This window comes from Abramis brama (genome assembly GCF_963993115.1).
Source record: "Abramis brama genome assembly, chromosome: 23".
Classification (NCBI taxonomy): Eukaryota; Metazoa; Chordata; class Actinopteri; order Cypriniformes; family Leuciscidae; genus Abramis; species Abramis brama.
Window position 1 is genome coordinate 5,388,757 of NC_139985.1, and position 26,716 is coordinate 5,415,472.

Below are 26,716 nucleotides of genomic sequence, written 5' to 3' on the forward strand. Positions count from 1 at the left end.
TGATTGGCAGTCGTTTGTCCAGCCTCCATGAGATCATAATGCACCACAAACACTCTGAAACCCAGCTATTTAAGGACTGTTAGAAACGGATACATACAACCAAAGGAAGGATTATGGCTTCAGAAGAGATAGAGTTAAATGGAGATGCTAACAGAGGTGATTCGGGAGAGGTGAGTGATTCTGAACAGATAGAGAACAAACGCATCCGCCAATGGGATATTAGTATAAAAGTTGAAGCTATTATAGCATACTGCTGGTGTCCATGAAATCCACTGGGGTTAGACAAAAATACATTGACAGAATAGCACTTATGTCGGAGGGTTTAATTGAGGAGTCTGAACGCGTTTCTTTGTTGGTCACTAAAGGAATGAGGCTGTTCGTGTGTATAATCCTCCATACTGTAATGCAATTGTATGGATGAGTCTAACTGATGGGATGGGGGTAAATCTTGCTGGTCGAAGTGGCTTTCGACTGTCCGAGATGTTTGTTTTCCAGTAACGGAAAGTTGTGAATGGCAACGAGTATTCGCTTACACAACACAAAAGCGGTTTAAAGTTGAGAAACAAGCCTCTTATACATTACTATGGTGTTCCGCTCCACTGCATCCAGACCGACGATGAGATCACCGGGCCGTGTAACCCTCAACAATATAGACTCTGAAAGTCACACTAATAAACTCTGTCAGTTGAGGCGACACATAACTCGCATTTAAAACGCGGTATAAATGCATTGGAATGTACAGCGTTGTCTAAACACACCATAACTGTTGCACATGACACGAAAATAAGTAAATAACCTAAATATTAACAAAAATAACATAACATTATTCAACATAAGTCAATTCATAACTTTATATCTCACTATATGAGATGTTTTAAGAACGGAATTCCGAGAGTGAACATTTCGCTCAATATTTGATATACTTAAATGTATTCTATATATATAACAAATTAGGCTATTTATTTATTATATAGTAGTTACCAACTAGAACTTCCTACTTGCTACTACTAGACTTGTGGGTATATTTTAGGGTAAAATATAAATTAGGTAAAGTGTGTATTTTAAGTGCTGTGATAGATCACCATTTCTCATTAGAAGTCTATTTCTAATGTTATTAATTAATGTTTTTCACTAAATTAAACTGAATTTTAATGTGTTGTTTTACACTTATATTAATGTTTGCACTGAAAAGAAATTTGAGGTGGAGTGGTTAGAGCGACTAGAGCAACATCTTACTACCAGTGTTTTTTCCGTCCAGCAAACATCCTGAGACACACAAAATCAAACATATCATCATTCCTGTGGGCAACACCAATGTTTAAGACATTGTAAGTTTAGGCAGACTGAAAGGGCAGTGATTTCCATGTGGCTATAATTTCTATGCCAAGTGGAAAAGACACCTCCACCTCCATCACACCTTTGGTGTGATGTAATATTTGAGTAATATTATGGTCAACTGCACCACAGTTGTACTACTAACTACTTGTACTTTAATACTAGTGCCACAGGTCTATAAATAGTCTACCTGCAAAGGAAAACGTACTCGGTTACTAACGTAACCTCGGTTCTCTCTAGAGAGGGAACGAGTACTTGCGTAATATCTTACGCTAGGGGAAAACCTCTTTTCCACGAGATACTGAAGCCAAAAATTATCCTTAATTTTGTAATAATGTAAAACGCATTGCAGCAGCATGCAGACATGGGCGAGACAGCTCGCGCGCCCATTGGCTGCTCTGCGGCAACTGCACCAGCCTATCGAGAGAGGCCCATCATGACGTCAGAACCAATGAGGGCGCTTCGCGCCCAATACGTCATGTCCCGCCAAAAGAGGGTGGGGCTTGGCTATAAATATAGCCTCGAGAGGCTGGTTTGACCAGTTTTTCATCGCCGAAGCGAACCGGAGCGTGATGCATGCACGGCAAGATACGCAAGTACTCGTTCCCTCTCTAGAGAGAACCGAGGTTACGTTAGTAACCGAGTACGTTCTCTTACGAGAGGTTCTCTCGTACTTGCGTAATATCTTACGCTAGGGGAACACAGTGTAAAACGCCGTGCGTGCTTGAGATACAACACTAAAGTCCCAAGGGCAGGTGCCCGGGGCTCATACAGTGCCTAATCACACGGGACTCACAGAGAGTCCGGGAAGAGGGGCTAGAATAGCATCATTCCTGTAATATAGAGCTCTAATAAGAGCAGATTATATCAAGTGTTCCACACAGCCAGGGCGAACTCGGGCCTGGACTGATAAATATGGGGGACTTACGCACTGCCCACAGAAGTATACAGACGATCAGTGATCGACGCTCTAGCAGTTTCAGCATCCTGAGCCGATAGCATCGGGCAGGCAATACTGGAAATTTAGACCGAGAGCAACTTAGCTTGTAAAGCGGGAACCTCGAGGTTATAAAACCTTATAAATGTAGACGGGGAGGCCCAGCCTGCCGCCATACAGATATCTTGCAAGGCAATCCCACTAGACCAAGCCCACGACGAGGCCATGCCTCTCGTGGAGTGCGCTTTGACACCTAACGGGCATTGCAAGCCCTTAGATGTATAAGCTAGCGCTATAGCATCAACTATCCATCTGGATAAACTCTGTTTTGACGCGGCTAGTCCCTTAGAACGTCCGCTGAACAAAACAAAGAGCTGCTCCGTCTGTCTGAAAACGGATGCGCGAGACATGTAGGCTCTTAACGCCCTGACTGGGCAAAGGAAGCCTGCGTCCCCTTCCTCTTCAGATACCGGCAGGGCCGACAGGGAGATCACCTGTGCCCTAAACGGTGTATTGAGGGATTTAGGAACATATCCGTGCTTTGGTTTGAGTATGACTCTCGAGTCATTAGGTCCAAACTCCATACACGTCGCGCTCACTGAGAGCGCTTGCAAGTCCCCTATGCGCTTCACTGAAGCGAGAGCCAGAAGAAACACTGTTTTGAGAGACAAGTGTTTTAGGTCTATTGATTGTATTGGCTCGAATGGGGCACCTTTCATGGCTTCCAGAACCGTGGAAAGGTCCCAAACGGGAACCGAGTCTGGGAGGATTCAGCCTCTTAGCTCCTCTAAGGAAGCGAATGACCAGATCGTTCCTTCCTAATGAGTGGCCAAGCGTTGGTTCAGCGAACGCTGCTATGGCCGCCACATAAACTTTGAGCGTGGATGGGGCTCTGCCCTTATCCAGAAGCTCTTGTAAAAAGGAAAGAACCTCCGCCACCCCACAGTGTGAGGGTGAAGTGCCACGCGCTGCACACCAGCTAGTGAACACAGACCATTTTGAGGAATAGAGCCGTCTCGTAGATGGAGCTCTAGCCTGCGTGATCGTGTTTAACACTCCCGCTGGGAGGTTAATGGGTACCCGTTGATGGCCCACACGTGTAGGGACCAAAGCTCCGGGCAAGGATGCCAGATCGAGCCGTTTGCCTGCGAGAGGAGATCCCACCTCACCGGTATCGGCCACGGGGCGGTACTCGTCAGCTGCATCAGGACTGGAAACCAGGCTTGGTTCGTCCATAATGGGGCGACGAGTAGCACCGGGCATCCGTTTTCCCTGATTCGCTCTAACACCTGGGGTAGAAGCGTGACAGGGGGAAACGCATAGAGCGGGCAGCGGGGCCAGACGTGGGCCAGCGCATCCCTGCTCTTGGAGAAAAATTCCTGACAGTGAGCGTTCTCTTGAGACGCAAATAGGTCTATTTTCGCTCTGCCAAATGTCCTCCACAGCAGTTTGACTGTCTGCGGGTGTAAAGACCATTCTCCTGCCGGAAGATTGTTCCTGGACAGTCTGTCTGGTACCACATTCAGGTGGCCGGGCACATGCGCTGCTCTGAGCGAGCGCAGATTGTGCTGAGCCCAGACCAGGAGGCGTCCCTCAGCCTGTGAAGGGTTCTGGATCTGATACCTCCTTGGTGATTTATATAAGCCACCACTGACATGTTGTCCGAACGGACCAGGACGTGGTGTCCTATTATATGGGGACAAAAGCGCCTCAGCGCGTTGTCGACTGCCATCATTTCCAGGCAGTTTATGTGTAGAAGCTTCTCCCGTTCTGACCACTGGCCGAAGAACGGTCTGCCCTCTAGCAGCGCTCCCCATCCCGAGGTTGAGGCGTCCGTAGAAACCACCTTCACACTCGAGGAAGTCCCCAGGCTTACACCTGATCGATACCAATCGGTCACTGACCAAGGTTTCAGAGCTGCGATGCATTTCTGATCGACCTTGAGGCGCAAAAGACCGGAGGTCCACGCTCTGCGTGGAACGCGCGGTTTTAACCAGTACTGCAGCGGGCGCATGCGAAGCAGACCCAGCTGAAGCACTGAAGATGCTGAAGCCATGAGACCCAGCATTTTCTGAAACTTTTTGAGCGGGACTAACGTGCCGTGGCGAAACGTTTCTGTCATGCGCTGGATACTCAGCCTGCGCTGCGGTGACAGTTGTGCTGTCATAGACAGCGAGTCCAGTTCTGTGCCCAGAAAGGATATTTTCTGACTGGGAGACAGCAAACTCTTCGCCCAATTGACTTTGAGACCTAAATTCTCGAGGTGATCGAGTAATATGGTCCTGTGTTCTATGAGCTCTGACTGTGATCGAGCTAGAACCAGCCAATCGTCCAAATAATTCAGCACTCGTATGCCTCGGAGCTTGAGGGGTACGAGTGCTGCATCCATGCACATCGTGAATGCGCGAGGTGCCAGGGATAGGCCAAACGGCAGGACTGCGTACTGATATGCCTGGCCCTCGAAGGCGAATCTCAAAAATCGCCTGTGACGTGACGCTATTTGTATTTGAAAATAAGCGTCTTTCAGATCTATCGACATGAACCAGTCCCCTTGGCAAATTTGCGAGAGGATTTTCCTGGTCGTGAGCATTCTGAACCGTCGTTTCAGAAGTGCTTTGTTTAGCCGTCTTAGATCTAGAATGGGTCTGAGACCCCCGTCTTTTTTGGGTACCAGAAAATATCTGCTGTACATGCCCCCTTCGCTCTGAGCTTGTGATAAGGGTTCTATAGCCCCTTTGCTCAGTAACTTCGCTATTTCGGCTCGAAGCAGGTGTGCTGCTTCCTCTTTCACCGTAGTTTCGATTCGCGCCGCTTGACGCTGCGGGCGTCGACCGAACTGTAGCGAATAGCCTCTTTCTATAATGTTCAGCACCCACTCTGATACCCCGGGAAGCTCTGCCCACGCTTTCGCGTGAGTGGCTAGGGGTAGAATGATATCTGGGCTCTGATCGCGACCTAGTGGCGAGCGGAGAGCACCGGTGCGCTGTAACATGAGCGCCGCGCTTGCAGCGTGTGAGACTGGGGGCGCGCTGATCACAGTGGGGTTTATTATGTCTGTGAGCGAATGAGGGCGCGGGACATCGGGCCCATGCAAAACGCTGAGAACACCGTCTGTTTGTGCAGACTGTATGTGCGTTGGTTTCGTTTTTACAGAAACCGTGAGACATGCAGTGTGTAGTGTTTGCGGGCACTGGGACGTGGGTACAATCACTACATTTGTTGCACAATCGACATGAGTCGATTTTATTTGTGTGGGCCGTGTGTGGCGGGCCGTGTTTGTGTGTAGGAATGGGCACTGGGCAGTGGGCAATTTTACTACACTCATAACACCATCGGCCGTGGCCGGAATACCAGAAAATACACTCTTTATGGGATTTATCTGGGTCGCCGTAAAAACGGCGTTTGTGTGCAGGCAAGCGGGCTATGTTGCCGACTTGTTTACTGCAGAATACACTGGAACAGTCGCAATTACTGGAACTGAACGAGCGAAAATTTTCGGTGGAAGTCCGGCCGCAGCGGGACTTGGACACCGTCGCTTCCTTAAGCTGGCTAGGAAGACTTAGAGGCCTCGGGCTTTACCACAATCTTCGGCCGGGGCCCGGGCGGCGGAGCGAGAGCGCGGTCTCTGATTCCGGGCCTGACCGCGCTGTGGAGCGGCGGCAGCTGAGGGTTGCGGCTGGAAGCTGCGAGCAGGCGGCTGTTTAGGGCGACCCGCTGCGGAGCTTGAGCGCTTGGGCAGGAAATGTTTCATGGCCTGCGATGTCTTCTGAACCTCAGCGAATCTGTCTGCGAAATCCTTGACAGAAGATCCGAAGAGGCCAGCGGAGGAGACGGGGGCGTCGAGAAACGCAGAGCGCTCCGAGTCCGACATCTCCGAGAGCGTAAGCCACAGGTGCCTCTCAGCCACGGTAATAGAGGCCATGTTCCGCCCTATGGCCTGTGCAGCGGATTTAGTGGCGCGAAGGGAGAGATCCGTTGCGCTCCTCAAATCCGACAGACTCACAGCTTCCGGTCCTTCCTCGTCCATTTTGCGGAGAAGGTTGGCCTGGAAGATCTGGAGTATGGCCATTGAATGAAGCGCCGAGACAGCCTGCCCGGCGGCGGTGTAAGCGCGACCGTGCAAAGCTGACGTAGTGCGGCAGGCTTTAGATGACAGCGCCGTCTTAGCACGCCGTCCAGCGGAGGGCGGACAAAGATGGCCGGCTACCGCTTCCTCGACGGGGGGGAGAGAGTGGTACCCTTTGTCTTTAGCACCGTCGACTACGGAGAATGCTGCAGACACGGGAGCACGCACTCTGGCTGAAAAGGGAGCGTTCCAAGACTTAGCGACCTCTTCGTGAAGCTCAGGAAGAAAGGGCGCTGGTCTTGAAGGTCCCTTTGCAGAAAACAGCCGTCCAGGCGGTTGTGTGCAGGCTGCTGGGGCGTCGACCACTCAAGGCCGAGGCTCTCGACGGCCTGCTCGAGCAGACGCATAAGCTCCGCTTCAATGCTGGCTCTTTTCCCAGGGGGCCGGTGAGAAGACGGTGCGAGGTCCGCAGAGCTCGACCAGTCCTCACTGCCCGACGCTAGGAGAGAGCAACTGTCGTCCTCCACACATTCAGCTTCCTCGTAGTCCCCTATGGCGGAAGCGGCGGCAGACAGCGGCCGCTGACCGGCAGTGAGAGACTCGGGTGAAGCAGGCGGCGAAGCTGGCAGGCGCACCGGCGAGCTTTCGCGGGATGGAGGAGCTGAGCGCGACGCTTTTTACGGCGCGGCAACGCAGCGGGCGAAGGTGCAGTCTTGGAGAAAAATGCCAGGCGAGTCCGCAGAGTCACCATAGGCATTAACTCGCAGTGAGGGCAGCCGCCTTCAGCGAGCGCGAGAGCTGCGTGATCCTCACCCAGGCAGGAAACACAGATGACATGGTGGTCCCCATCGCTGAGTGGAGCTCGGCATGAGCCACAGGATGAACGAGGCATCTTGATAAAGACGCTCGTGCTCTTTTAGAGAAAAATGTGTGTCGCGGTGGCGAACACACACAGCAGTAAAAGGATATATACGCCGGAAAGCGTGAGCAGGAACGGCGACTGAAGGCGGCGAGTTGTCGTCCAGCAGCTTCAGATGTGGCGCTAATCCCGCTGAGTGCTTAATCCAACGGCGTGGCTTCTTCTCTGGATCCAGCGATGCGTGAGCTTCGCTGAAGAGATGAAAAACTGGTCAAACCAGCCTCTCGAGGCTATATTTATAGCCAAGCCCCACCCTCTTTTGGCGGGACATGACGTATTGGGCGCGAAGCGCCCTCATTGGTTCTGACGTCATGATGGGCCTCTCTCGATAGGCTGGTGCAGTTGCCGCAGAGCAGCCAATGGGCGCGCGAGCTGTCTCGCCCATGTCTGCATGCTGGTGCAATGCGTTTTACATTATTGCAAAATTAAGGATAATTTTTGGCTTCAGTATCTCGTGGAAAAGAGGTTTTCCCCTAGCGTAAGATATTACACAAGTATGAGAGAACCTCTCGTAAGACAACAAGAAATGACATTCAACACATGAAGGTATACAGTTAACAGAAGTATAATTGTGAATGTATTGTAGTTAGAGATGTTCCGATACCCTTTTTTCCTCCCCGATACCGATACCTGGACTCGGCCGATACCGAGTACTAATCCGATACCTGGGTGTGTATACAGCTGCAATTCATACTAGCCCTGTATGAATTGATAGAATTATTTTATAAAAGGTATTTTAGTTTTAAAATATAACTGTACAAAAAACAATACAATACAATACAATACAGCAAAAAGAAAGAAATGCCAGAGAAATTTCCTTGATTTACATTTTTTATTTTTTATTAACATCATAAAGTATGATCATTTTTTACTTTGAGCAATGATGGAGCTATAATTGACATATAAAACAAAAACAGCTCCTTATAAAAAAAATGAAATGTAATATTGTAGTAGTTAAAGGAACTGTATGTAGGATTGTGGCCAAAACTGGTACTGCAATCACTTTAAAAATACTATAGAGCGGTGTATCCCCTCCCCCTCCCCCCTGACTCGAGGTTGCCAGATAAGCTGAATTCAGCAGAAATGTAGGCTGCTTCAATGAGCTTCCGACGAGACGTACACAGTAAGTTTTTTTCTGTTAATTATGTTTATGCTTCATGAGAGATATTTTGATGAGTAATTATGTGTTTAAAAAATTTACCAATTGTCATTAGTTAAATATAATCGTAAAGATGTATGCTCGTATGTGACAGTATCGTAAAGATGTATGCTCGTATGTGACAGTATCGTAAAGATGTATGCTCGTATGTGACAATATAATCGTAAAGATGTAACGTCCCAGCTAACAATTTTTGGTTCCCAGAACGTTAGTTTTTAGTTTCCAGAACGTTCTTAGAACGTTAGTTTATGGTTCCCAGAACGTTATTTTTTATGGTTTGTTTTTGGTTAGCCAGGAAAGTTTTCTTAACGTTCCCAGAACGTTAGTTTTCGGTTCCCAGAACGTTCTCAGAACGTTAGTTTTAGGTTCCCAGAATGTTAGTTTATGGTTCCCAGAATGTTAGTGTTTGGTTCCCAGAACGTTCTCAGAACGTTAGTTTTAGGTTCCCAGAATGTAAGCTTATGGTTCCCAGAATGTTAGTTTTTGGTTCCCAGAACGTTAGTTTATGGTTCCCAGAACGTTATTTTTTATGGTTTGTTTTTGGTTAGCCAGGAAAGTTTTCTTAACGTTCCCAGAACGTTTTTTTATGGTTTGTTTTTATTTAGCCGGTAAAGTTTTCTTAACGTTCCCAGAACGTTATATTAACGTCCCCCTAACATTATTCTAACATTCATCTAACCTATATTCATCTCTTTTTACTTTAATAAAATACAACAGTAAATATATATAAATAATCAGCATACAGTCCATGGTTTTGTTGATTCATTATTTAATTGTTGCTAAAAAAAACACAATCATGGGGTATGCATCACATTCAAAACATTCGCAAAAGGTGCAAGAACATAACAGTTTTATTAATAAACAAACTACTAAAAAGCTACTTTTAATTTTTCATTTCATTTAACATTTTTTTAACACTAATTATTAGTTGTAGATTGTGCACATTCAAAACATTCACAAAAAAGTGTAAGAATATTAACAAATTAATAAAATTAACAAAATAAAAATACCTACTTTTAAATTTAATTTAACACTATACTTTCAAACACTTTTATTAGTAGGCAAATGTAGATTCTGCACTTGAAACCTCTTCCATCTTCACCAGTCATCTGTAAATATAACAAAGAAGAGTAACATTATAACAAAGAAAAGTAAACAGTAATATTCTTTTTTATCGCCTTGAAAAGCAAAAAAGGAAATGAGAAAAGCAATAAAAAAGCATTTTTATCAGGCTCCTATGTGAGGCGATTCCATTTTATTTATCCATGGCACATGCATTTTGTTTCTTTATATGCAGCCCAATGTTTTCCAATGACTTGTTTGCATTATTTAGGTATTTAATTTATTTTTTTTGTTAGGCAAAAAATAGGCCTATGTGTTCATATTAGTTTACAGTGCATTAACTAAAATTTTAACAGATACAACTTTGGATCTTAAAAATGTCTTAGAAAATGTTGAGCTTAACTTTAAGATTAATAAATGCTTTAGAAGTAATTGTTCACTACTTGTTGGTTCATGTTAACTAAAGCTAACAAAATGAAACCTTATTATAAAGTGTTACCATTTTTTAATAGAGAGTTGGCCATATGAGTATAAAATTAATTTTAGGAATCTTAAACTGGTTCAAACTAGGCTACTGTATTGTATATTCATGTTAATACTAAGCACAAATGGCATTATAATACCCCTTTCATTTGCCCTCCAGGTGGGCGTTCCTATAATGGTGTGACGTCACGTGAAAACAATGAATTAACCATCCAGTGAATATTTTTAAGTTAAATAAATAAGTTTACTTTCATTCACACATTGAAAAATTGCCAGCAAAACCTTTACAAAACTATCAACATCTCTCATATACACATAAAATGTGATTAAAAACCTAAACTTACAGCTCAAGTTAACCTACCTCTAACGTTAGCTGTTAACGGTTGAGATGCTAGCAGACTTTTCCCGAAGACATTAAATCATTTCTACAAAGTAAATATTCAACGGAAGCGTGTCATTTACATGAAAGAATGTGACAGAAGCATTTGTATGTACTATTTATGTAAGTTTGGGGACTAAACTTACCTGAAAGTAGTGAAAACAACAGTGAGAGACGGAGTTACAGCTTATGTCAGTTGAGCTGCCGTCCCGTTTCCATGGTAACGCCCTCCGCTCCAGTTCAAATGCAACTCGAATGTTCAGCGCGCGCTCCCATAGACAGTAAATGAAAACGCGCTCCCATCAAAACACGTAAGTCACGCAGCATTTACATAAAAGTAGAATTGATGGAGGGAATTATTTGATAATCAGATAAAATATCTTGAAAAAATCTTTGGTGTGTTCCATTTGTTCCTATTTTAATAAAACCTGTTTAATTGTAACCTCAGTGAGCTGAGTACACGGTGTTAATGACATAGTTTCTTTATTTGTATTATTTTGTCAAGATTTTCATAGCATTGTATAACTCTGTACCCTTATAAGACATCAAGTCCCTGATGTGCCGTTCAGTGACAGGGCAGTATGTGGTACTAAGTCTTACAATTGATTCCAGTCAGTTTTGCAAAATAATAACTTAAAAATAACCATTAGGGAACGTTCTCTATAAGTTATTTTTAGGTTATTTAAAAGTAACCACCCTGCAACGTTCTGGGAACGTTATTTTATAGTTGCAAAATAATAACTTAAAAATAACCATTAGGGAACGTTCTCTATAAGTTACTTTTAGGTTATTCAAAAAATAACCTTCCAGCAACGTTCTGGGAACGTTGTTTTATGGTTGCAAAATAATAACTTAAAAATAACCATTAGGGAACGTTCTCTATAAGTTATTTTTAGGTTATTTAAAAGTAACCACCCTGCAACGTTCTGGGAACGTTATTTTATGGTTGCAAAATAATAACTTAAAAATAACCATTAGGGAACGTTCTCTATAAGTTATTTTTAGGTTATTTAAAAGTAACCACCCTGCAACGTTCTGGGAACGTTATTTTATGGTTGCAAAATAATAACTTAAAAATAACCATTAGGGAACGTTCTCTACAAGTTATTTTTAGGTTATTTAAAAGTAACCACCCTGCAACGTTCTGGGAACGTTATTTATGGTTACATAAAAATAAAACCAAAAAAGAACGTTCCCCTAACGTTAGTATTTGGTTCCCAAAAAAAATAACCAAAAACTAACGTTAGGGGAACGTTCTGTGTTAACTGGGATATGCTCGTATGTGACAGAACGGTAGCTGTAAGTCTAACTTGTAACGTTATGTATCTGTCATTAATGTAAGTACAAGCACAAGCCTATGTCACTATGTGTAATACAGCTATTCATTTAGCTGATGCTATAAGTGAAAGTGACCAGCTGTATTTTTTTTACTTACCCTGCAGCACGCGTCCATAACACGCTAAAATATGTGATGTGAAATACAGGTCAACTTGCAGCAAGTGTAACTTAGTCCACGATATATGTGAAGAACGAATGTCGAATCATTTTTTCTGAGGTAAAGTTAGGCTTCTGTCTCAATTACGTTTCAAATTGCCATAATGGGCGTGCTAATGTTGTTTTCCTCAGCGTCTCAGCATAATGACAGACAGAGAAACGGGCTCCTATGCATTGCTAATGTTGGCATACGTCCATGTGAGCTAACGTTAATACTTTGCACGAACATGCATAACTTTGTTCGACTGTCATGAATATATGATATGTGCATTGATATCAAGTACAAGTTAGCCAAGCACAAGTTAGATGAATCTTACCTGTCCAGGAGAAAATTAGCTACGTTGGCGTCTGTGTTCAAATTCTTCTCCGTTTTCAGCTGTCTCCATCTTTCAAAAGCATCTCCTATACAAATTCTGGTTTTATTTCGGACTTTGTCACGACGAATTTCTGAATTATAACGAGGTCTTTTTGATTTAGTAACGTTAGACATTATTATTCCAACTAGAGTTAGGGTAGGTTAGAGCAAAGCTGGCAACCCGGATCCCGAAACACTACTGACTTCGTGATTGGTAGATAGGTGGAGGGAGGCGCGTCAGGCCAAAACACAAAATGACAACATCAACATCAGTTGAGGGCTGCAAGTCCACTTTTTAAATGACAATATCCTAGCCATACTAGGCTACTGTTGTCAGTGATATAAGTATTTGAAATTAACATGATTTCTTAATGTCTAGTGACACATCAGGGCCATTTTATGATTAATTGAAATAGATTTCTTACATACAGCTCCTTTAAGTTATAAACAAAGGTTTATTTTATTTCAGATTAACATTTGAGGGCAGCAATTGTATTCATAATGTCAAAATAAAACCAACGTAACGTTACTTGAAAGCACAATGTTCCTGGTTTCCACGTCAGCGCTGTTTGATCCGTTAATAACGGAGAATGTGAATGCTTCTCACTAACGTAGATCTCGCAGCGATGTTATTACTTCAGTGGCGAATTCAAATGCTTTCTTCACTGGATCTCTTAGCGCTGTGTAGCAACAGTGTAACAGTTAGCTTGATCAAGATCGGCTCGCGCTGCATTGTTCCAAACTGTTTAATGGTCCGTGAAGCACAAAATAACAAGTAGCGCAGTTTTGTTCCGTTTTCATTACGTTTGCCATTTGATGTTGGGCGCCAGCGTCTCTTACATTATGCGCTTGCCGCACGCCTGCATTTGAAAATTTGCGTTTTCATTTCTTCTTCGCTGCTCTAAACAGTGGTTGCTTGTGGCAACAGCACAACTTCCTGTGTTTTTTAAAATTAGTGAGTTGATTACTTACATCAAGACAAACAAAAAATGTATTAATTTTAACAAGACATTTTCACCTGGCTAGACCCAATGTTTAGATCTGTTGTGGTATTTATGCAACTTAGCACATACGTAATTAGATTATGCACCGTTTGTCCATGTTAACAAACAATTTAAAAAAAACTTGTAATACATTTTTTGTTTGTCTTGATGTAAGTAATCAACTCAGTAATTTTCATGGTGATATCTAAAGGTTAAAATTTTTACCCTATTCAAGTAAGAAAAAGAATGAATAGGCGTATGAATAGGCTATATTTGGGTCTTTTTCAAAACTTTGCCCTAATGGGATTCTTCGGGACTTTTTTTTCCTTACTCAGGACATATTGAGGATACAAAATCAGTTGAGTTTGCTTCTGTTGCAATTTGTTCAACCTTTTTTCAGAAAATGACTGGACTACTAGGCAGCCCATGTAAGTCATTATAATCTGTTGGGGTTGCCATGTCTTATGATAGCTTTATTTATGTGTATGCAATTGTTTAATTTAAGTGTAGCCTGTAGAACTTTTCTGCCATCTCCGGCAGCTTACATAACATTTTGTTTTTTAATAGAGCTGCAAGATCCATAGCAAGAAAGAGGAAGAGACCCCAGGCTGTTATGTTTATATAACTGGTTCAGTTTTCTCTGGAAGGGTGTTGTATAGTCAGCAGGGCTTGACAACACCCGCCAACCTGCCAAATCCGGTGGATTTCAGCAGTGGCGTGTAGCGCAGTCACTACACACTTTAATTGTAGTCTTTTAAAAATGCATCTGAAATAATAAACTAAGCGCAATGTTGTCAAAAATATAAATTTTTCGATACATATCGATACTGAAATATCTGAAACACTTTCAATACTCATTTTCCACAGAACAGATTCACAATACCAGCTGCACATAAAGTCGCCTCTCAGTACTAAATTTAGTTCTTTTTTGCTGCTTATTGCGCTTAAACAGTCAAATACACTCAAAATAATGCAAAAATGGTGATCTTGATAGGTATTCAGTTATGTTTTAAGTGAACATTAACAGTTGAGAAAGAAAACACGTGTAACAGTATAATGGATCCGTGCATCAGGACAAATTATGAGATAATATCAAAAATATCTATATGACAGTTTTTTCACATGGTATCAATGTCAAAATTGTGGCCAGTGAAAATGCTGAGTAGCTAATAACTTTGGAAAACCACTAGCCACAGTGGCTGGTGAGCAAAAAAAAAAAAAGGTTAATGTCAAGCCCTGTGTGTCAGCATCTGAATGTTAAGGGGTTCATGGAAAGAGGGCAGCTAGACTGAACCACTCCCAAAGTCAACACTTGTCCAGCACTCCACCTAAGAGCCTGGACAACATTTGGGTATGCAGCCAGTTTAACCAATGTCGAGACATTTTTTGACATTACATAAACTTAGTAGTCTGGGGGAGTTCATACATTTTGTTTACACTGAAGACGCAAGTCTGCTTACCAGCTGGAGAGAGTCAAGTAACACAAAGCAGACGTAATAATGTGACACCAAAAGCACACCTGCAGCCTGACCTCTCCTCTCTTTCACCATAGAGAAGAATAATGCTTTTGTGTTCACAGAGTCGCATTAGCGAGAGGCATACAGAGCTCTTCCTCTTAGTGTTCTCAGAAAGGTAAATCTCACGGATCACATGACCAGTTGTATATTATCTTGTTTAAAAAGAAAAAGCCCGATTTTGGCCAAGCTTTAGCTGTCGGACAGATGGCCTCACATTTGACTCTAGGTCCTGTGGCTGTAAAACAAGCCCAAATCCTCAGCCCTCCACCACAGTGCTGGACCGTTGGTCTGAGGTGTTCGTGCTGATATGCTGTGTTTGGTTTTTGCCAAACGTGGTGCTGTGCATTGTGGACAAACATCAAAAGTCTCGTCTGTCCAAAGGCCATTGTTCCAGAAGTCGTTTTGTTTGTTTAAACCTAATCTGTGCTGCCATGTTCTTTTTAGAGAGAAGAGGCTTTCTCTTGGCAACCCTTCCAAACATAGGCCTACTTGTCCATACATCTTTCATATGTACTGTGATGAACTACATGTTAACTGAGGCCTGTAGAGTCTGAGATGTAATTCTTGTATGTTTGTTTATTTTGCGATGTCTGGGAGCATTGCACGTTCTGACCTTGGGGTGAATTTGCTGGAACATCCACTCCTGGGAAGATTGGCGACTGTCTTGAATGTTTTCCACTTGTGAATTATCTTCCTCGCGGTAGAATGATGGACTTGAAATAGTTTGGAAATAGCTTTATAACCCTTCCTAGATTGATGGGCAGCAACAATTGCTTCTCTAATATCATTCTAATATCATGCCTGACTGCTACTTACTCTCTTAATTCCTATGGAAGCAGTAAGGCTGTACTTAGTTTGTCACTAGGGTTGCAAAATTCTGTGAATTTTCAAAGATGAAAACTTTCCATGGGAATTAATGGGAATTTAAGGGAATTAACAGGAATTTATGGGAATAAACGGGAATAAACTGGGAATTTTCAAAGTTGAAGGTTGGCTCTTCATAGGGAACTTAAATATATTTGAGGAAAGTATATTTTAGCATAATCCTCACTAAAACAAACAGATGCCATTCAAATACACTTGAATATCCATGCCATTCCTCAATCACATGCACATAGCACACTGCTTACTGCATGGCTATTGAGACCACACCCCCTACTGGCACTGTGCATGCCTCCATCACATGTACAGAAGCCCAAAGCACAAGACTATTGAAGGCACACATTTGAGCCTGTGGACTAAACAAAGTGAAGTACGTTTTGATGATATTATGGGGAAATATATTTATTAAATGTTTAAATTGCAAATATAACATACAAATGTATTGATCTAGTAGATAGCAAGCTGATAAGTTAGATGCTAAATAAGCTAGCATAACTTTATTTACCACATAAGTAGGGCTGGGCGGTATGACGGTATAGGCTATATATCGTTACCGCAGAATTTTTTATTCCATGTATACCGCGCCATGTAAATAAGTAGGCGTGGTTAACTCGCGTGCAGCGTGCGTGAGACTGAGACACTGATATTTGTCAAAGAAACATGGAGAAAGACCAAAAGGATCCACAAAAGGAATTACGTTTTCAAAATTAACGTGATATTTTCGGCGGGGGGGTGGGGGGGTGCAGAAGTCAACTAGAGAAGTGCAGCACACTGAAAGTTTAGAGAGATGCAAATGCTCGCAACAGGGCTTACTTGACAACAAGTTCATATATCAATATTCTAACGAATAGAAATAACCTTAAATAATGTATCTATCCATCTCTTAAAGCCTGTTTATACTTCTGCGTCGAACTTACGCCGTAACTACGTCGTAGGCTATGTGTAGCGCGCGTACCCTTCGGCGCACCCTGACGTGCACCTCTCCAAAAATGTAACAACGCGTCAACTCTACGCGGACGCAAACTCTGTGATTGGTCTGCTAGGACCACTCCCTCGGGTTTCACATGCTCCCTCTGCGTGCGTCAATGCGGACAACGACGCAGAAGCATAAATGAAAACCAACGCGTTGCCTACAGCGTAGAGGCTCCGGTTTGGCTTCTGCGAGTTTGACGCAGAAGTATAATGGAGGCTTTATGTGTACAGTTACTTTCAGAGTGGACGTGCAAGCGGTTGCCGTGGCAATGAACAGCATGCTTGTTAAAGCGAATGTATTATCCTGTATCTGAGCCAAAATGACTAAAAATGCAGCACGCTTTTTTTATATATATATATATTTTTGAATATTTCCAAAATTCCCCAGCTTAACTTCCCAGGGAAATTTACCGGAAACTTTCCGGAAATTTACCGCCCCTTTGCAACCCTATTTGTCACCCATGGCTTCTCCATTTTGGCCTAGTTTTTGTTAAATAATGTCACATGTTGTTGCTCATCTGAGGTCCTCTTTTTAAGACCTGCCAAGGACCAGATGATTTTTTATGATGTCCTAATATGTAAAACCATAGAATTCAATAGGGTGTCCTAACTTTCCTTTCATTTTCACATGACTATACAGTATATGTATAAATTAACATCAATTAATCGTTCCCAATAAAATCTATAACATGCATTTACAAAATAGATTGGGTTTACCGCAAAATTAAAGGAAGTTTTAGGTACTTTGTGCCTTTGTGTTGTTTCTAAGAACGGACGTTACCAATGGTAAAATAACTATTGCAAGGCCTCTTATGTCTTATTGCTTGATAATAGGACTTTTGCAACTCTTGTTATTTGTATTCTGTTAATGTGACCAGTTAGTCCAGTGACTCTAATGCTTCATGGTATAGTTGTTGAACATCACAGAGGAATTCTAATCTACCAAAAAGCAGCTTTAAAAGGATGAGAATTCTTATGTTTTCATTTAAAGAAACAATCAGTCATACATAGAAAATTCTACTGGAATGAAAGCTTTAGGGAATTAATTTGACTTTTGAAAAGTTTCTGTGGTACAGAGGTTTCTATAACCCTACCAGTGATTTTTAATATCCCATGCACTTGTGTTTAAAACAGAAGGAAGGAAATCATGTCAGGGCCAAATAACTGCTCACCCCTTCCTTTAACCCATGCCACAAACATCTCTTATCCTAGAGAGAAAAAAACAACTGACTTTCAGTTCCCTCTAAAACTGAGAAATGTGAACTAAGATGACCCATTACAGCAATTCATCTGATGCGTATTGCATGGCAAAAGACATTGCGCATAAGTCAAATTCTATGCAAATTCTAAGTCTCCAACAACCATAATCGATTTAAGTTTACTGTGATCTACCCAAGTAGGGGCATGTTGCTTTATCAAAATCATGGTCCTCAAACAATATTTCTATGAAACTGTCAAAGCCTACACCCTTAACCGAACCCTTGAATCAGAGAACAATATAAACAACATAAGTCCAATAAGTCGATGAAATATGTTTTTTGTTCCATAAAAGGATCCTTTCCCGATATAGGGTAAACCATTTTGAACTGTTTGCAAACAGGGTTATCATTATTAACTTAAAAAAAAATAATTATAAAAAAAAAAAATCTGAAATAAATTATAAATATTAGATGAAAAACCTTAAGTAAATTAAAATGATAAATGTTGTCTTGCATGCCAGAGAACTGAATTAAGTTTATAGTTGAAGCAATAAAATTACTGTAAATAAACTGGAAAATGGAAATAAATAAAAACTGAAACTGAACAAAAAATAAAACTGAAATAAAATAATTAGATAATTATTAATATTAAAAAATGAATACAAATTTAACTAACTTAGTTAATGAAAAGTGAATATATAAAAATATAAGCCAATTGAAAATATTAGCAAATCTATACTAGTATAAAAATGATTCTAAAATAACACTGTTTGCACAGATAATTTTCCCCATCTACCTCTGTAAACATTGCATGATGCTCACGTACTCATTACCTTGTCTGTTTATAAGTAACATCACATGTGGGTTTTCATGGTTGTGTTCAGCATCCTCAGCACAGCCGCTGGTCAAGGAACAGGAACACCCCAATTAACATGAACCATTACGCCAATAAGAAGAGTGCAGCGGAGAGCATGCTGGATATAGCCCTGCTGATGGCCAACGCATCCCAGCTGAAGACCGTCATGGAGTTGGGACCCTCGTTCTCCTTCTACACCCCTCTCATCAGCATCTCCCTCATCCTCCAGATCATCGTGGGAGTCTTGCTCATCTTCATAGGTGAAAGAAGCTCATCCAAACAGAGAACCCAAAATATAGAGACAAGAATTAATACATGATTAGATATCCTCCTTCCATAGGATATCTAATCATATATATATATATACACACATATACATACTCGCTCTCATATATATATATACAGTACAGGCCAAAAGTTTGGAAACATTAAAATTTTTAATGTTTTTGAAAGAAGTTTCTTCTGCTCATCAAGCCTGCATTTATTTGATCAAAAATACAGAAAAAAATGTAATATTGATATATATTATTACAATTTAAAATAATTGGTTTTCAATTTATTATACTTTAAATTATCATTTATTTCTGTGATGCAAAGCTGAATTTTCAGCATCAATACTCCACATGATCCTTTAGAAATCATTCTTATATGATGATTCATTATCAAAGTTGGAAACAGTTCTGCTGCTTAATATTTTTTCATAACCTGTGATACTTTTTTAGGATACTTTGATGAATAAAAAAAAAAAAAAAAAAAGAAGCAAATGTTTTAAAAATAGAAATCTTTTGTAACAACAATATACACTACTGGTCAGTAATTTGGGGTCAGTCTTTTTTTTTTTTTTTTTTTTTTTTTTTTTTAAATAAATCAATACTTGGATGTGTTAAATTGATAAAAAGTGATAGTAAAGAAGAATATTAGAAAATATGTTTTTATTTTGAATAAATGCAGTTATTTTTAACCTTTTATTCATCAAATATATTAGGCAGCAGAACTGTTTCCAACACTCGTAATAAATCAGAATATTAGAATGATTTCTAAAGGATCGTGATAGACTGGATGTCACATGTGACACTGAAGACTGGAGTAATGATGCTGAAAATTCAGCTTTGCATCACAGAAATAAATGATAATTTAAAGTATAATAAATTGAAAACCAATTATTTTAAATTGTAATAATATTTCACAATATTAAAATCTTTTTCTGTATTTTCGATCAAATAAATGCAGGCTTGATGAGCAGAAGAAACTTCTTTCAAAAACATTAAAAATAGTAATGTTTCCAAACTTTTGACCTGTACTATATACAGTATATGTGTGTGTGTGTGTGTATATATATATATATATATATGTATACACACACACACACACACAAACACGTTTAAGACCATAAGAAACCATTTAAATGAAACCTTTTTAAACTGGTTAGGTAGTATGTAAAGCAGTATGCAGATATTTCTTTTTGTGTGTAAATTTACTCGCTCTCATGTTTTTCCAAACCCACATGACTTTGTATGAACACACAAGAGACGTTCTAAGGAATGTTCATGCCCTCCTCCATAGATTGGAAGGTTAAGCTAAAAAAAAAAGGACAAAAAGAAACATGAAAACATGATAAAAGTACTCAGTACAATGTAGACACTATATTCCAAGTGTTTTGAGATCATTTGATAACTTTGTGTGAGGAAAATATTAAAATTTAAAGGGACGGTTCGGAGTCATTTCCACCTAGGTTCCTTTAAACCTATGACCTTGAGCCAAACACCCCCCCCCCCAGAAGCTTTTTTCCCCTGGGTTGAACATTAACATTATTAAAGGGGAACTATGCAGGGTTTTTTTAGCTTAATTTACCTTAACTGAACAGCTTCGGAGTCATTGGAATGGTTATATGACTTTTTGGGGGGTTGAATGGTGGCCGTCTCGCTTCCCTCTAGCACCTGTGAGTGGAAAAAACACCCTTGCAACTTTGGGCCGGCTCAGCGTGATATCAGGACTGCCAGGAATTTTATGGGCTTTTCCCAAATCAAAGAAGTGACCTTGGCGTCTGGGTTAGCGGTAGCATAAGCCATCAGGCAATTGTTATTTAAATAAACTCCTGATGTACTTACAAACTTTCCAATGCCTTGTTTTATGAGTACAGAACCTATTTGTACTACTGTATAAGTCTGGTACCATTCTCACATTATTAGTGGGGTAATTTACGAGATACAACCTTGGATCTATTAGTGCCGGAACTAAGCCTGATATATATATATATATTGGCTGATATCTCTAAATAAGCTCTAACTTTAATAATGTTCAACCAAGGGGAAAAAAGCTTCTGGGGGGGTGTTTGGCTCGAGGTCATGGTGCAAAGGACCCTAGGTTGAAATTACTCCGAACCATCCCTTTAAGTCATTATTCAAAGAAAATCTTGCTAAAAATAACTCGATTTCTAAGAAAGATGTGAACTTTTCCTAACATCTGGCCATTCAATCAAATAATAATATCTAAAAGGAGCTTACAGTCTGTCAGTTTCATTGAATACATAGCATTTCATGTGCACAGTATACATACAGTACTGCATAATAAAATAATATAATAAAACCACTGTACTAGTATATACGTAGCAGAAAGGTTGTAATACAATCAGTATTTTGTGATGCTTGTATCAGGTGGTAAAAGTTTCCCATTAGGAATGCTTTTACTTTTATTTTTGTCCAAATAGTGAGTAAGAGCAGATGAATCATTCTGTTGAGAAAGAGGTTCGGACATAATTTGAGAAATATCCCTTCCTCTTTTCAACTTAAACAGCATCCAGCCTCCTGTTTCTAGCAATCATTAACTGTCTGGTACTTCCTTAAACGCAACTCTGTGCTTTACAGTGGAATCCATTGTTAACACAATCATCTTGTAATTGGGGTAAATTAGGCATCATTTTTAATATTGAAGGTTTTACAGTAATCATGAAGGTTCTTTTGAACTTGAGCAGTGAGTAAAGTGTGTGATGTTGTAGATTTTGACACCATGTAATTATTTTCCAGGCCCAAATTTGACCTTTAATTTTTATTTAAGAAGCCTTTTCTTTTATGTAAAAGTTCTGAATTACATAATGATCTGCTGTTATTGCTTTTGTCCTGCAGTGAAGTGGAATCTGAATGACTCAAGTAAACACTTCATACTGAATCTTCTGGAGAACATCACCACAGCTCTCGTGTTTATCATCGTAGTAGTAAATGTTTTCATCACAGCATTTGGCGTCCAAAGACCAGAAGAGAAAAAATCTTAACAGGCAATGCTGGTCAGGGTTTCCTACAGGTATATATAGTTGGACATTTATTATCAAAAATTATATGTAGTCATGAAATACTCAAATGTGCCTCTATGTAAATATGCCTTATGTTTTACATGAAGAAACTTTGTTTTTAGTCACAGAAATGACACGATAACAGGGTAGATAATATAACTTGTGAATCATAAATTCTGATGAAAACAAATGTAATTTTAAAAATTGCAATTACATATAATTGTTATATGGGTAATTGTTTAATTACATAATGCACCGTAATGATAAAATTGGAACAAAAATTCTAATAGAATCGTTACTTTATGACTTAAACATGTTAAGTCCCAAAGAACAGCCAAACAATTGTCCATGATGTGACACCTTCAAGCCTGAAATGAACAGTAACACCTCACCTCACGTGACCTTTATACTGCCTACCTGATAGTCTTCAGACACTGTATTAGCGGCCTTTAGGGAGGAGATGTATAGATTCATTTATGTGTGGCTCAACACATTGCAACTCTCTCGCACCGCACGTTTGGGTTTGTTTTTACTTTAGAGGCCTTGCTGCATGAATAAGAAAGTAAGGATAAATTGCTTAAGAATTTCGATCCAGAAAGGATCTTTTCTCACAAACTTCAGTACCTTCACTACACATGAATATAAATTATCTTACATAAGCACATTTTCTTTTATTAGTCACCCAAAAAAATCGTAACTGTAGCTTTGTTGTTCAATTTGTAGCCTAATGCATGTTGTCTGTTTGCATTGACTATATAAGAGCGCCCTCTACTGACTAGGATCTACAATGTCTTTTTCTTTCAAAAATGTAAAGCTGTTTAAGTGTTTTCATATTTGTTGTGATTATTCACGATCAGATGTTTATATATTTCTTGACCTTTTTGTACATTTTATATGGATATCATTTGAATAAATGACCAAAGATGTTTTACATTTTAAGATAACAGGATTGTGTCATAAAAGAAAAACAAATCATGAAACAGAAGTGCATTTAGTCATTATTACAGTGCAGAGATCCATAGTAGAGCTACTTACAGTTGCCTCCATGTTCATATTGCACTCTGGCCTTTTTGATGCTGCTGTATTAAAGGGCAAAACATTTATTCTGACATCAATGGAAAAAATACTTTTTTGGGGGGGAACTCGTCCACAGGTGTTTGTTTTGGTATATCAAGACGTAAAAATCAAATTAATCTCCAAATACATTAGTAACACTTCCAAAGCATTGTTTTATTAAACCCTGACACACACACACACACACACAAAAAAAACAGTTTCTCAGTTAACTATTGTGAATGTTTCAAGGCTGAAAATATCAGTTTCAAATAAGATTTACAAAACAGTTGTTGTACAATCGCACTGCAGAAACAAGGCCACAAGTTGATATCAATTATTAGTACACAAACCAGTGCAAACATGCTGTCAGTATAAAAGCAAGCTATATAAACATGCTCAAATAAAATATCTGTTTAAACCTCAGCCCAAAACAAAATGTATTACAAAGTAACAAGCTCCCAGTACTCAGAGGATCAGCTTTACCTGTAGTCTTTAGTGTCTTACGTGTCAAAATATTCTGACACGTTGATCTACATGATTTGTCATGTTTATCCAGTTTTGTATGTACTAAATAGTGTACTGAATTTGGAAATGTGGACTCCTTTGTGTCCACACTTTACTAATATAATTAGTCTGTGAGACAGTCTGTGAGAACTGAAAGGTATTGACTATACATAAATATAGAAATAAGTTTGAGGTCTGTTTTTAACAACAAATGCACAAACAAAATAAGGGTTGCATCATTAACAGCCGCTCTGCATGTTAACTTCAACTGAATACTTTAGTGTAAGAGTGTTTAATAGTAATGAGTTCCTGCTCTTCTTATGGCATGTAAATGGCTATTATTTCGAATGCATAACTGTATGTAGTTATATAAATCATTGTATTGTTATATTTAAAATTGTAACAAGAGATTCCATATTTAGGCACCAAACCTTAAAGTTAAATCTTTGGAATTTTGCCTCATGGCAATCATTTCTGTATATACATAGTATATATACCTGAATTAAAATATTTTTTTGATATTTTTGACATGGATATTTGAGTATTTTTGAATCAACTTTTTTTTAAGGCAGCAAAAAATCCATCATTTTCCATCTTCTGTGTACCAGATGAGAACGTCTCGCACTTTTCTACTGAGACCCATCGCAGCCAGACCCAGAGCGCTGCTGGAGCCTGACACCTGCTTGGACTCTGCAGATGAAAACATTGAGCGCTTTCAGTCTAGGGGATGGATTTTTTGATGAGGGTATGAAGATATTAACAAGTTTGTGCACTTACCACCATAGTAATACAGCAGAGCTGCTCCTACAGCCACACTGAAACAACTGAGGAAGAAAAACGGACCTGTGCAATGACAAAAAACATGATGGAACATCACTTACGTAAATTGTGTGCGTTTACTAGTGTGTGGTCACAGAAATAGCTCACTTACTGTGGTCATTTAATACATGTCTTTCTATGGGAATCGGGATTGGGCTGACTGGATCACCAGACTCTACAAAAAAGAATAAAACCTGGTGGTCAAAGACAAACCAAAAATGAAATCAAGTTTAACCCTCTAGTGCTCTTCGGTCACTTTTGATTTTTTACTTCTTTGGAATGGTAAGGTACTTGGTGACTATTATGGCACTTGCTGTGTGAAAACACACACACAAAAATTGTGGACATGATTGGAAAAGGTTAAATGGTCCTTAAAAAAAAAAGTGACACTTTTACTTAACATGGTTAAAAAATGACCACCAAAGAAATGAATGGGAAATGTATTAATATATGAAAATACAGAGAAATCAGCCACATTGCTGAAAAAAACACAGCAATGTAGGGGTTAATTGAATTTTTTTTTTTTTTTATAAAAAAAATCATCTAGATTTGTATAGAATCATTATAGAATTGTATTGTAAAAATTGTAAGAAAAATGGATCATAATTATTGCATAATTATTACTTACCATAAAACTACAAATAAAATATCAAATAAAAAATATTATTTAACAAAAATATATTACATTAATTTGACTCAAAAAAAGTTTCATTTGAGGTGTTTGGCCACTTTTGACCGAGATGAGTGTGTGTTTGGAGCACCAGAGGCTTAATAACAGAGGCTTAATAATACATTTCTACAACCACTGTGAATAAGAAATTATATGCGTGGCAAAACCAAATGAATATCCTCAAAAGAATGACGTGGTTGTGACTGGAAAATGATGATTCTGCCAAACCTCTGAGTCGAAGGCGCGTGGGTAAGCTGAAGTAAACATCTTCCACATGGAGGTGAAGAGCGCGGTAAAACTCTCGACATGCCTCTTCTCCTTTCTCCTGTAGATGAGACAGCAGCTCCGCCAGCCTGATACAGGTGGGAACATCCAAATCCCTGAACTAATGTTTGGGAAAATGATTAGTGGAAAAAATAAGTTATATTACAGATATTCCCTAAAAGACAACTGGACAGTTTCTCTGTATTACTGAAGGTGGAGCTCTTACTTTGGAGGCCTCCTTGTCAGTCAGGATCTGTGGGTAGATTCGGTTCAGCTGCAGGATGAGTTTATCCACCAGTTCTGTATCAAGACGTCGGTCCGATTTCAGGAACCAGCTGTCTATTTGCAGCTGTTCATGGAAGCTCTCTGTCATTTACAAAGAATAAAGTCATACAGGTTTAGAACAACATGTAAGTAAATGACAAAAACAATTTGTTGGATGAACTAATCCTTTAAAGGCCAACTGAAGTGCCTTGAAACGCGCAGTATTATTCAATGTAAAGCTGCAGTTTCTTCTAACCATTTCTCCTCCATATTGCTTTAAAATAAAGCATTCTGTGCACAATTCAAATGGGTCTGATATGTTTGGTGGTATACCATGCGTACATGACACTAATGTGAAACCAGACTTTATTCGCCCCAATGGAAAGCATGCTTACACTGTCTGAATCACTCCCTATCCCCTATGTCACCATGTAAAAAATAGTAGGCTAAATGTATTAACAAGTGACAGATTTTAGCCTGCAGCTTCAGCGTCTATTTAAAATGTAGGACATTTTAGATTCCACAGAGCATTTGATTGGACAGAAAACCTGATGAGAAGCTGAAGTGCAGAGAGATGTCATCAAAATCATTAATCCATATTGGCAGAAGTGAGAGACTGTAAGTTTTGAATGCTTATATCTTCTAAATGTGAATTTTGTCATTGTTTTGGAGCACACTAGCTTATATAGATTACAGTAAGGCTAACATTCATTCTAACCCCCAAAAACCTTCAATCTTGATTTCATGGGGACTTTAAATAATCCATTCTATTCAAATGAACGCAGTGCACATTTCGGCCGGAAGATGTCGCAACTTCATGAATAATATTACATTGAGCAAAGACACGGTGAATGCTAGACTGTCAAACCTACTTTTGAGGGTTATTTTTTATGACTTTTAGCCAACAAACCGCCTTATAAGTTCAGAAGTACAATATCAGCTGGTTATAGAGCTTCTGAAATGCAACATATTAAGCAGAGTAGACTTTAAGACACCGCAGTAGTCGAGCAACAACTGTCGAAGCAAAACTAACGTTAGTCGAACCAGTTCAAGTTTGTGAGCAGCGAGTATATGCATCCTATAAAGCACACTTTATAAAGTAAAATTACTATCCTGATTTCAAATTTATACTTCACATCAAACAAAACAGCAGTAACAAAGTTTGACTGACCTCCCATTCTGAAGTGCCCTCTGTTGTCTTTTGTTTGGAAACGCCCATGGTGTTGGAGGGGCGGAAACCATGGTGAAATATTAC

General features: G+C 39.9%; 2 protein-coding genes across 4 annotated transcripts; one reads left to right on the forward strand and one right to left on the reverse strand.

The window, feature by feature from the left end:
* The first annotated feature begins 10 nt into the window (after positions 1 to 10).
* ninj1 (ninjurin 1) lies at positions 11 to 24,934 on the forward strand. 2 transcript variants are annotated; one of them, XM_084100649.1, is made up of 4 exons: positions 11 to 170; positions 18,627 to 18,858; positions 21,721 to 21,895; positions 24,053 to 24,934. In XM_084100649.1, the coding sequence occupies exons 1-3, from the start codon at positions 114 to 116 to the stop codon at positions 21,864 to 21,866; spliced, it is 435 nt and encodes a 144-aa protein (XP_083956775.1). In that variant the 5' UTR covers positions 11 to 113; the 3' UTR covers positions 21,867 to 21,895; positions 24,053 to 24,934. The 2 variants fall into 2 exon arrangements, with proteins under 2 accessions (XP_083956775.1, XP_083956774.1); XM_084100648.1 differs by lacking the exon at positions 24,053 to 24,934 and having other exon boundaries at positions 21,721 to 23,976.
* card19 (caspase recruitment domain family, member 19) lies at positions 23,094 to 26,705 on the reverse strand (the record flags this gene model as incomplete). 2 transcript variants are annotated; one of them, XM_084100635.1, is made up of 6 exons in its annotated part: positions 23,094 to 24,134; positions 24,222 to 24,287; positions 24,376 to 24,438; positions 25,162 to 25,318; positions 25,424 to 25,563; positions 26,633 to 26,705. In XM_084100635.1, the coding sequence occupies 6 exons, from the start codon at positions 26,637 to 26,639 to the stop codon at positions 24,028 to 24,030; spliced, it is 540 nt and encodes a 179-aa protein (XP_083956761.1). In that variant the 3' UTR covers positions 23,094 to 24,027. The 2 variants fall into 2 exon arrangements, with proteins under 2 accessions (XP_083956761.1, XP_083956762.1); XM_084100636.1 differs by lacking the exon at positions 26,633 to 26,705 and having other exon boundaries at positions 25,424 to 25,570.
* Positions 26,706 to 26,716: the final 11 nt, after the last annotated feature.